The sequence below is a fragment of the Silene latifolia genome, chromosome 6 (genome assembly GCF_048544455.1).
Source record: "Silene latifolia isolate original U9 population chromosome 6, ASM4854445v1, whole genome shotgun sequence".
NCBI lineage: Eukaryota > Viridiplantae > Streptophyta > Magnoliopsida > Caryophyllales > Caryophyllaceae > Silene > Silene latifolia.
Window position 1 is genome coordinate 30733544 of NC_133531.1, and position 12990 is coordinate 30746533.

Genomic DNA, 12990 nt, shown 5'->3' on the forward strand with positions numbered 1-12990 from the left:
TACTCGATCGAGTGCCCGAGGTACTCGATCGAGTGCCCGAAAACACGATTCTGGTCAAAATAACGACAAATACCCACTCGATCGAATCATGTAGACTCGTGAATACTACCCGCATGTTATCTCACATACCCCCAACGTACTATGCATTCATTATTATTTCAACATTATGATTACAACTATGCATTCAAATCTGCGCGACTCCTCATACAATCAACATAATAATCTACTTCGTGTTATCAAGTGCCACGTTATAAACAACCATCATGCTTTTCATCCAATTTGTTATACAAAACACATATCATTGAACCTCTATTCTTCATGTTACTACTTACCAAAAGCCAAACATTACCATCTATCATGCTCATATAACATTCAACTTTCAATCATGTATTACCCGCATGTTTTTAATTTTTATAACTTTTCATGACACAAACCACACCCTTACACTACAAATCCTATTCCCATGTTGCTAATACAACAACATTACAAATCCACTTCATCACATAAACACTTCCATAATCAAGAAATTCATATCCTTACGAAATTGCCACTTCATCTTTTCCAATCAATTCATCTAGTTCAATCACATACTTCAGCTAACAAGCGCATATGATACGATAGTAGACAATTATACGAACTTAATATATAGCTTTACGCAAACAAAACTATGAAAACAAATCTTATCACACCCCCTATCCACATGTTATTAGGATTGCCTCATTATAAATCATTCATCCTACACATCATTATTCATCACATATAAACTATTTCCTTTTTCCACCACATCATTCGTCATTCTCACATACTTTTCCAACTATTCCAATCAACATGGTAAACCAAGTATCATCCAACATGCTTTCAACCAACAGCATACAAAATCACCCTTATACATGCCACACATCACCCTATTGTTACACAATTCACAAAATAAACAAATAGTGATCCCGACTCATATCCCATGGTGACCGGTTCAAAATCGTAGGGCGAGTTCGCGACTTTAGGACGTCTCCCAAGCCTTTGCATTAGCTCCTACAACCTTTACCCCGGGTTCATTTTAATTGACTCCCTAGATTCATTAGATTCATTGGTTACGAGTTTCGGATCGTCGCTCTGATACCATTTGTAACACCCCCATACTCCAAGTGCCTTACCAGGACCACTCAGGTATAAGGATGCCACCATCTCGGTTACCCGAAGCATGATAATCATAAGACAATGAAGAAACATACTTTATTAAATAAGTTTAAGTGATTACATTATAAAACCAACTGTAAGCAAAATACAACTGTTCTCAAACTATAAACCAACCGAAAGGAACTGTCCTAACAAACACAAATGGAAAACTAAAGACTCTGATATGTGATGACTCCATCCCCAACTAGATCCCACGCGTATCCAAGATATACCTGCCAAGCAAATCGCTCACCACCCCGAATGGATCACCACAATTTTAAAACATTTAAACGGGGTCGACTAATCACACAATTAATATAGATAACAACAATAAGATAAACAGACAAATGAATGTCACACACACACACACCACCAACCAATTCCCATCATCTCAATCTTGACGATCCCACCGGACCCACCACCGCCGATGGGGGACCAATGCCGTTCCCACCTAAGCCCCGCTCATCATACCGAGCGATACCCCTGTCCCATTAATGTGCACATCCCCTTCCGTGGCGGGTTCCACGAAGGGCGAAACTAGGGCGTGAAGTCACTCCCGCAAGTGACCCCACTCACCGAGAACGCATCTCGAGAACCATCAACAAAGAATCACAACCACAAACACAAGACAATCATCATATCAAACAACTAACTACAAGACATCACCAATATCCCATTATGGGACTAATACGAGTAGAAATCCTACCCGGAAAGTAACACAATCATCAAAGCGATCTAGCAAATTGTCTCAAAACCTCTCCTTTACAAATCCTTCTCCTATCACATAATCACAATCTAACCATAACAAATCATAAAAACCCCCAATCCCAAAATTAGGGTTTAACCAAACTTAACAAAACACTATAAGAATTATATTAAAAGCTTACCCTCGACGCAAGGAACTCAACGACACGAATAACGACAAGAACCGACCGTCTCGAACTCCGGAATTGCTAAGAATGCGATTAGGAAGATGAACTGGTTGCTTTCTCTCTTAAACGGGGTTTTAGGTTTTGTAAAAGTGATTTAAAACAATGACGACTATGTTTAAATACCTTAATCGCATAATTAACAAAACCCGAGAAAACTCCCCAGAAAAAAGGACACTCGATCGAGTACCCAAGGCTACTCGATCGAGTACACCCCTACTCGATCGAGTACCCCAGCTACTCGATCGAGTACCCAACAAGTCAGAAACTATTTTATTTCGCAAAACTCCCTTACTCGACCGAGTAAGGCCTACTCGATAGAGTACCCCAAGACTCATAAATACGGAGTATTACGCGCTTCCCTCCTTAAAAAGAACTTCGTCCCCGAAGTTCAACCCATACATGAAAACAAACATACTAACTCGATCAAGACACAACAACGTGACTAAGAACTCAAAACAAAACTCCAACCCAAACATGAACTCGTAACACCAACTCCACTAACTATTCCTACCTCCACAACATGGCTCACGATATCGTATCCACTCCATTATATCTCTCTCAACACTAACTCCATACACCACCAAAATACTCATAACATCAAACGGAATGTTACACAAACAACACTGGAGTTCCCCAAGGTGACACACTTGGCCGAATATAACCTTTGTCTAACAGCTCATGCAACTGTTTCTTCAACTCAGCTAGCTCTTTAGGTGCCATACGATATGGTGCTTTAGATATAGGACATGTTCCTGGTTTAAGCTCCACATTGAAGTCAACATCTCTCTTTGGTGGCAACTCCGGTATCTCTTTAGGAAAAACATCATCAAAATCTCCCACCACAGGTATATCAGCAGCTGTCTGCGGCTCTACTCGACGATCTCTTACTTGACAAAGAATCAAAGGACACTTCTTCCTCAAGCATGACTTTAAGGTCATCACAGCTATGAACTTACACTTAGGTCTCACAACAAACCCTTTATAAGACACCCTTATACCCTTGGGACCCCTTAAAGACACTTTATTTTGCCGACAATCTATCTTGGCATCATACTTACCCAACCAATCCATCCCGACAATCACCTGAAACCCATCCATAGGAAACTCTAGCAGGTCTACCGATAAATCTACCCCTCCAACTAGCATAGACACTCCCTTGTACAACTTAACACATGACACTGACTCCCCAGAAGGTATAAACACATCATCCTTTACCAACTCAAACTCCCCCAAGCCCATAGACAAAGCATGACTCCTAGACACAAATGAATGTGTTGCCCCCGAGTCAAACAAAACAAAAGACGGTACATTATGAACAAGAAAGGTACCAAGTAATCCACTCCAGTACCCAACGTCAAATTCACACGAAACATACTCGGTCGAGTATAAACCACACTCGGCCAAGTATGCCCTACTCGGTCGAGTACACTTAAGTACTCGGTCGAGTAAACACATCCAGTAGCTATTGCTACTCACTGCCAAACTACACTCGGTCGAGTGCCTGGTTACTCGGCCGAGTACTCCCTACTCGGTCGAGTACCTGCCCTGCTCGGCCGAGTCATGCCAAAACGAGCTATAAACAATAAGGAATACATCCTATCATGCTTTCTACCCAAAAAAATCAAACATATTACATTATAAATCTGAATGTCACATAGTAAGCACGTAACATGTCAATCATTTTCATACCAAAACCGTTTCCAATGATGTCACATAACAATTCCATCACGCCTTTTACCAATTTCAATATCCTTCTTAATTTCATACATTACACCTCCTACCACATATTCCAAGCATCCGATTTCAACATACTACACACATATATTAAACGAACACACAACACATTTCCCCCGTGACCGGCTTGAGTTCGTGAGGGCCATAATGCGACTCCGGGACGTCTCCCGAGTCCTTGCGGTAGCTCCAAACAACTCTTCCCGGGTTCATTTTATTTAGACTCCCTAAATTCATTGGGTTCATTTGTTTTAGGCGCCGGAATCGTCGGCTCTGATACCACTTTGTAACACCTCCTCATACCAAGGTACCTTACCAGGACTACCCTAGCATGAAAGGCTGTTACCATCTCGGTTGCTCGAGGTTAGTACATATCAAAAGCAACTGTCTCAAACACATTTATTAAAATACTGTAAATGTAAAAAGGTTACAGAGTTCCAAAACCAATAAAAGTGAATCCGAATGCTAACTACAAAATCGCTTGCTAAGACTCATGATTGTGACACTACATCTGGGGTGATGACTCTCCCATGACCGCCCCAAGCTCACCAAATGTAATACCTGTCACAGCCTGCTCACCATACCCGAATGGATCACCGCAGATTTCATAAAACAACAACGGGGTCAGTACTGCTCAATCAAAATAAGACAAAAGCACAAGTAACCAGCTGATCATCCTCCATCCCCAGTCTCCCGATCTCACACAGTAACCGACTACATGCCGAAGTGTGTAGCCCTGCCAGATTACCCATCGCAATAGGTAATCCTCGCCGCCAGTGGGGGACCGCAGCCAATCCCCACCTAAATCTAACTCATCAATGAGCGATAACCTTGTCCCTTAATTGCACATCCCGTCCCGTGACGGGTTCCACAGAGGGCGAACTAGAGCATGAAGCCACTCCCGCAAGTGACTCCACCACAATCATCACAACACCACCACATCACAACCACCACCATAACACCAACACTCCAATGATCAGCAGATGACAGTAAACACAATACAATCACATCTTAATTCAATCAAGTTGACCGAGTAGGAAACCCTACCTTAGCAACAACAGCAATGCAGAGAATCAGGCACTAGAACGGTTCCTCTACGAAGTCCTCGCTTAAACAATAATCACATAACACAATTACTAATTGCAAAACCCCATTTCCCCCAATTCATGATTAAAGGCAAATCCTAGAATTAACCATCAACAAACATGGGGACAAAGACTTACCGACGAAAGGATGAAGGGTTGAATACGATTGCTAAGATCGTACACACACACACACACACACACACACACACACACACACACACACACACACACACACACACACACACACACACACACACAGGAGATATTGGGAGTGATTAGAGCGTCGTACGTTTGATTATGTTTTGTAAAACTATGTTTAGAAACTGATTATCGAAATTATATAACCTCTAATTACTCCCGAATCAAACCGCTGAAATATTACTCATCAGACCGGATACTCGGTCGAGTATAGAGTATACTCGGCCGAGTATCCTCTACTCGGTCGAGTATTCATCATACTCGGCCGAGTATTCCTCGGTAGTAGCCAAACAGACTACACGACCCACACTACTCGACCGAGTAGGCCATACTCGGTCGAGTACTAGCCTATTAAATCCGTAGTATTACACAATGCAACATCCACGTTTTGATCCTAGCATGTGAGAATTAGACTAAGTCGGTTTGACAAACAATTTAGCATCCAATTAAGTCGAAGTAGGAGGTTAGATTAATTACATGCGATTGCCAAGTAAATAAATCATGCATAATAAATATGAATAAATAGATTACAAAAAGAAATAAATTACAATTGAATTACAATGTATAACTTGAGTTTACGTCACAAGTACGCTTCAAAAAGAGAGATTTTGAAAAAAAAAAAAAGATAAAAGAAATTAAAGAAAATATGAAAATATGTCGAGTTATTACGATAATACAAATAATAGTCGGTTAAAACCTAACTAGAATGCCTACGTCTGAACGAGATGAGTTCAAAGGCAGAATCCATCTCAAAACAGGCACAACATCTCCTGCGTCCCTTAGAAGAGGCACATCAGACCGTGCGTCTGTTCTTGAGTTGGATTCTGAATGTAAAAGTCAGACTCGTTGAATCGTTACGGTTCGTTGGTTAATTAATGTTGATTATCGTTGTATAACTCGAGTGAAGGTGATTTAGTCAGATTACATGCATTAAGAACTGTCATAATGTGATAAAAACGAATTGAAACAAAATATTACAAGTTAGTTATTATTTACGATGTCGGAAACATATTTACATACAAAACTTGAATTAGAGACGGAAATTGGAAGATAAAGAATTGATGAAGAAACATAATCAAAATCATATAACATAAACGAATTCAAGGTACTTAATATGAACAAACCGAGCCTCTTAAATCTGGGTTTGAATTTAATGACGAAAACCCGCAAATATTGGTTATAAGGGATTTAGGTCGGAATTATTTGAAAAGTATTAATGAAAACAAATCACAAACTGAAAATAAGAATTTTGGAAGAAAGAAGGAGAGAAAACGAAAGATAAAAGGAAGAACAGATACTCGAGGAAGAAGAAGAAAGGCAGCAGCAGAAAAGCTGCCCCTGGAAGAGGCGCAGCAAATGCTGCGATCCTTCCAGAAGGCGCATGTGCTGATACGTTTCTTCTAGGACGTCTTTCACTGCTGTTTTGAAAAATAGATTTGAAAGAAGGGTTTTGAAAACGGTTTTAAGAGCATCCACATTGAAGAGAATGGACCATCCTCTTAGGACTCTCTCTCATCTAAGAGGATCTCCTCTTCAATGTGGAACTAATGTTACATGTCCTCTTAGAAGGAGGAAGAGGAACACTTCCTCTATTTTTAGAGGATATGCAACATTGGCCCTTGTGCACACTACTCATCCATCATCTACCATGTGGCATATAATATATTTATTTTTTATTTTTTGGTAACAAAACACATAAGAGAGGATGATAAAAGGATCCTCTTTGATGTGCAACTTTTTAAGAAAAGAAAAAAATAAGAGGATGAAGATAGTGGAATATGGGTGAAAGTGAGGTGTCCAAATTAGAAAAGGAAAGAGAAAAAATAAGAGGAGAAAATCATCCTCTTGGATGTAGATGCTCTAAGCGTACCTTTGTTATAAACTTGTACATTAATTAATACAAAATAAAGAACAATAAATAAAGTGGGATTTACATCCTCAGACTCTATGTAATATGAAAGCGCGCTCTAAAGAGTGATAGGCTATCGCACACCTATTCAAATATACCCTTTGGTACAACAAATGAATGTAGTATTAAGGGGTCGAATTCCACAAAGAGCTCGGTGGTTATTATTTAGTTGTTATGAGATGAATTTTATCTTAGTAGATATGGTTATAGATTGATTGGATAATTGATATAAAAACTATTGGTAAAACAAAATATAAAAGATGTGAAAACAATATAATTAAAAGATTGTCTAAGGAAATCGGGTCACACATGCAAATTTATAAATGATTTATGTTAAACTTTGATAAGGTAGTGGTAACTAATTGTTTAGGTCATTAGACACCCACCTCTCGCCATTAGTGTCCCAACCATAGAACGGGTCCTAACGATCTTTCGATATGGCTAGGTCGTCTACTAAAACATACTTAGTCTAATTCATTTATCGTACCTCTCGGCTTAAGAAACGAATTAACACACTTAATCTAAGATTATGGCCACTAACCAAAGATTAATAATTAAAGCACAAGTATATTATAGAAACTATTAGTGATTCTACAATGTCCTAATTAATCATGTTACAAATACTTTTTATACATGGTTTCCTTCATCCCCTTGACAAGGGTAAATTATTCTAACATTGTGAAAATATAAACTAAACTAATGTTAAATGAAATGATAAATAACATGATTAAAATAAAGATAGAATTACCTTGAATGGAAATAGAAGAACAATTGCAAATGGAAATAACTTGGAAATAACTTGGAATAAATCTTGAACTTGATAATATAAATGTTGTAACAAACTAATATAAGCTAAACTAAACTAAACTAAACTAAACTACTAATATTTAGAGAGAATTTTGGAATAAAAATATATGTAAGAATGTGTAAGAGGTGAATCCAATGGTCGAGCATAGGCTCCTATTTATAGGAAAACAATAGGAATAACGCATGCACCAAGGAGGAGCCAACCCCGATTGGATTTGGCAACCCCGATCGGGGTCGTAGTGTCCATCATATTTTCTCTTAATTCCGTCCTTAATTGCAATTGGTATCCTATGTTGACGATTAATGCCTTGTTTAATGGTGCGATTAAGAGCATTAAGGAGGGCATCTTAAGTATTTTGGCATCCTAGGCTCTTCTTTAGCATCCAAATTTTCCACCACATTTTGGACTTGAATTCTTGGGCTTTGACTTGCACATTGACTTTCCTTGCATTTTCATTTTGATCCAACACTTTCTTCATGCAAAATTCATGCAATTCCAACACTTAGTCCAATCTTGCTCTCATACTTAGCCTTGTTTCTAGTGTTAGCACATTTTATAGTACTTTAGCTCATTTAGCTCATTTTCCTACAAAACACACTTGAACACACAATTGCACTAGAAACACAATATTAGCTTAAAAACACTTTGATAAGTGCTAAATGATATGTAAAATCAAACTAATATAAGGGGTAAAAATATATAGAAAATGCACTTATCAAAGAGGATTTAGAACAAATTGATTGAATTGATTAAAGTGTAGTGGTCAAAATGGTCGGTCATGCAAACGTGACTGGCACTCAGAATGATTCGAGCTTACGGGGTTGAATAGATCAAGCACGTAGGCGTCAAAAAGTAAGAGCGCGGTCTTAGAATGCAAAGGGAGAAGAGAAGGGCGAACACTCGCGTGAAAAATATGTGAGGCAAAAGCCTCTATTTATACTAATCACGAGGGGTAGGGCTTAGGAAAGGGATATGGAAGGAAAGATCCGGAAACAACCGAGTTAGGTTGAAACTCGGAAACTTGGACAAAAAGAAAGCCTTGAGAAAAGGCGCAGTAAGAGCTGCGCTCCCCAGAAGGAGCGCATCATTTGGTGCGTCCTTTCTCGGGTAGTGTTCTTCTGCGCAAGAAAACGCGTTTAACGGTCTGTCGTATTTTAGGCATACTTTCTCTCACAGACTCGGATTAAGGTGATTTTTGTGGCGTTTGAAAGCTTAGAGAAAGATCTAGAACTTTCTGTGAAATAGGCCAAACCTAAAAAAGTCGTTATCACCTCGTAAAATGGGCCTAAAGATCGGGTTGTCATTTTAGCTAATTGAAATGCACATTTTGCAATGTGAACTTAAGTTTAACTTAAAGAAGTGATATGAGACTCAAAATGAGATATACTCCCAACATTTTATGACATCCCAATCTTAGGTAGACAAGCACATTGCTTTTTGACTCGGGATTGACGGTTTTAGAAAATGGAAACGTTTTTTAACCCGGACTCCAAATGTACTCTAATTAGTGCCAAAACGACCGTAATGACACCTAGATGACGGCCAAGGGGTAGACATAAGTATATGAGTTGTCTTTTATTAACCGATTTACGAAACGTCATAAAATTGCGACATATGCTAAACATGCGGCCCAATCATCACTGGGTGTTTGGTGGGAGGTGCAGAAACGAGGTGTCTACAAATATGAGACATGAAGAGTCATGAACTTGACGACGCTATATATACACGCATATATAGACACACACACACACACACACACACACACACACACACACACACACACACACACACACACACACACACACTCTCTCTCTCTCTCTCACACACACACACACTAACACATACTAACACGGTTTTTCTAACGCGTGCCCTAAGGGCACGCATTAATAGTTGATTAGGCATAGGTTAAGCATTATTCTTAGTTAGATTCTTTCATTTACCTTAATTATCTTTTATTTTTCTCTCTCCCAAATATTTGTATCTCCCTAATATTTCTCCTCTCTCTCTCCCCAATATTGCTTCCTCACGTTGGTTGTTGTTATGTGCCATTAAGTTTGACTTTTTTTTTAAAAAAAAAAAAAAATCTACCTAGTGCATAATTGTTCTTAATCAACTACAAATACAATTAATTGGAATATATTGACAGTAGAAAAACAGTAATAGAATATATTGAACTTAATCGATGAATGTCATAATCAATTAGAACAATTTTAAAAATCTCAAATAAAATTGCAAGATACAAAAAATAAAATTTCAAAACATACAATAAAGTCTCTAAATTTATTCTACACCTTTAAACAAAAAATTGGATTTAAGCCTTCTCTTGTTTAGGAGTCTTTTTTCCTCTTCTTAGCATCAACTGGGACCGTATTTACATGAATGTTTTCCTTTTCTGGACGAGTTGTACATTTATGTCCGGGCTTTTTAGAAAAAGAACAATTTCTACTTTGCCTTTGTGCAGCTTCTTTTTCACCTATTTCTCGCCTGAATTTCGGACGACCTTTAGTTTTCGAAACCGGAGGATTATGAATGTGATTATCCTCACCCAAATTAATGATTTCAGAGCTCAATACTTCACTATTTGAAATTGTTTGATTGAGTGGCGGAACGATGACCCTAGTATGGAACTCATCACGACACCATCGTAAGGGTAAATATCTAACCGGTATGTCAAAACGGTCTTTATGTATGAACACAGATAATACATGTCGGCAAAGAATACCCCAAAACTCAAAAAGCTTACAGCTACAACTAATATTGTCACAATTCCAAACGACATTATGCTTCTGTGCACGTAGCTCCTTATAATGTCGAACAATGAAAACATGAGTGTGATCCAAACATACCGTATATTGATTAGCCCTTTCAAACTCTTCTTGAAATTTTTTGAAAGAAAATGATGTGAAAACTTTATACACTTGCTCTTCCAACGAAGATGAAGTACGCAAACAAGATCCTCTATATGTATCCAACTTGGTATGGTGTAGTTGAGTTTGCCCAATATCCCCAACTGCTAGATCAATCTGTACGTGTGCCAATTGATAAGAAATGAATTAGAAATGTATCAACATGGATAAAAAGAAAACACTCTTAAAATTCTAGAATAATAACAGACTTCAAATATTTACCTGACTAATAAGCTGAGTCAAACACGATCGTGAAGATGTAAATCGTTTCACAAAACTGTTGAATGACACTCTCACATCTTCCCGTTGTGGTCATACCACCAAAAAAATAATCACGAAGGTAAGCCGGCACCCAATTTCGCCTGATCTCGTATAAACCACGAACATGTTTATTTTCTTGTAAATTAAACTTTGATACCATAAGAGGCCATTCTTGTTCAAAATCATCAATATTGTCCAACTTATACAACCTATAAAAATCAGAACACCAATGCGAATATTGATTTCTAAGAAGAGCTGTAAACCAAGAAGAAAACTTAGATGTAATATGCCATATGCAATAAGCGTGTTTTGTAAATTACATTTCTATGGAGACTGCTTTTGACATCCATGGATCCTGGTCAGTAATTAGGGTCATTGGCGGCTTCTTCATCAGTGTAACAAAAGTCTAACAACAAGCAAAAAATGCGTAAAAAGTATATACAACAATATAACTTTACAATATAAAAAAAGTTGATATCTATAGAATATGTGTACCTTCATCAACCAACAAAAAGTAGCTCTTCTTTCTCTCAGGAGAAGTGCACAACCAAATAATATAGTTCTCCATCCTTCAAAAAATAAAAATAATAATATAGTTCTCCCATGATTATCAATGCCAATAAAAATGCCAAAAATCATGTCATATAAATTCACCCTATAAGTTGTATCAAACCCACTAGAGTCTCCGTACTCTTGATACAAATCAAAGCAGTGAGTAGGCGACCAAAATATATTCTCCAGCCTATTCTCATTGTCAATAGTAAAATCAAATGGAAAGTTAGGGTTCTCAGTTTTGGCGCTCTTACAAATTTTAAGAAGATCCATAGCGTCATTGGCCAAATTCTCTTGTCGCTTTCTACTAAAAAAATTATGAACATCTTTCTTAAAAAATGGTAAATCGCCATACTTCACATTTTTCTGGAGCTCCGTCACTCATATTATTTGCCTGACTGAAAGACCAACATTTTTATACAACATAAGTTGTTGCTCATCGTCTTTAGATATAGAGAGATAAGAAGGAAGAAATCGCACTTGAGTAGCTGACAAAAGTTGATGGTTATGATGCGAATTAAATTGGGTAACATGCCACTCTTCAAGAAAAATGTCACAAGATTTTTTAAGAGTTATACGCATAACAGCGTTACAACAACACCTTGTTGATGGTCTGTTTCGCTGCTCCTTAGTTGGCTCCACCATTTTCACTCTTGGAAATCCTTCTCGATGACTAAAAAAATCTCGCCTAACCATTTTTCCATTCTTAATTTAAAACTGACCTCTACGAATTGAAAACCCATTATCTTTAGCAAAATTCTCGTAAAACAAATAAGCCTCCTCTTCACTTAGACAACATTGACCAACAAAGGGTTCAAAAGAGTTTCTATCAATATTCTCCTCATTTTCATTTAGTTTAACGACTTCATTATTTCTAAACTGGCGTGTTTCGTCTTCTGGTTCATTGTTCAAGTAAAAAAAACGAATTACATTTGACCTGCAAATAGAAGTTTTTATAGTACAATTAAAGTATCAATCATTTGTTAAATAAATGAACAAAGTGTAAGAAACGATGTCAAACCATCACTCAACAGCATACATCCTATATACTTGAAATAAATTAGCAAATCTCAATACAATAACAGTATAACACAATACCAATACATGTTTTGACGTACAAATTATTAGGGCACAAAACATAAAGAAATTGACTAAGAAAGATATTAGACAATAGTTTGGCGTACAAATTATTACGGCACAATACCTAACAATACGTACAAATTATTAGGGCACAATACATGTTTTGATGTATAGTATAAACCGAAGTCTATGATATTAGACATGGGTTTCTATGAATTTGCAACCATCTTTTAGAGGTCTGATAGAACTCGACTAAGAAAGATACAACAATTTATACTGGACACAATATGTAAAGAAAAACCACATACCTTGCAGAAGAAGAGTCTGTTACATCGGAACCGATTAGATTGCCCAT

At 37.6% G+C, this 12990-nt stretch overlaps 1 protein-coding gene across 1 annotated transcript; it reads right to left on the reverse strand.

Moving 5' to 3' along the window:
- Positions 1-10163: 10163 nt before the first annotated feature.
- Positions 10164-12990, reverse strand: LOC141587934 (protein FAR1-RELATED SEQUENCE 11-like). The gene is made up of 7 exons (XM_074409398.1): positions 12944-12990; positions 12278-12492; positions 11950-12094; positions 11658-11862; positions 11324-11409; positions 11161-11212; positions 10164-10859 (listed from the first exon to the last, which is right to left on the reverse strand). Exons 1-7 carry the CDS (start codon positions 12988-12990, stop codon positions 10164-10166), a joined length of 1446 nt encoding a protein of 481 aa, XP_074265499.1.

Excerpts from the sequence above, each read along its gene's own strand:
- LOC141587934 (XM_074409398.1), bottom strand. The coding sequence starts at position 12,990 with ATGGGCAATCTAATCGGTTCCGATGTAACAGACTCTTCTTCTGCAAG. Across the intron at positions 11,863-11,949 it reads AATGTTGGTCTTTCAGTCAG|TAGAAAGCGACAAGAGAATT; the intron begins GCAAATAATATG and ends TAATTTTTTTAG. Across the intron at positions 11,410-11,657 it reads GGTTTGATACAACTTATAGG|ACTTTTGTTACACTGATGAA; the intron begins GTGAATTTATAT and ends GCTTGTTGTTAG.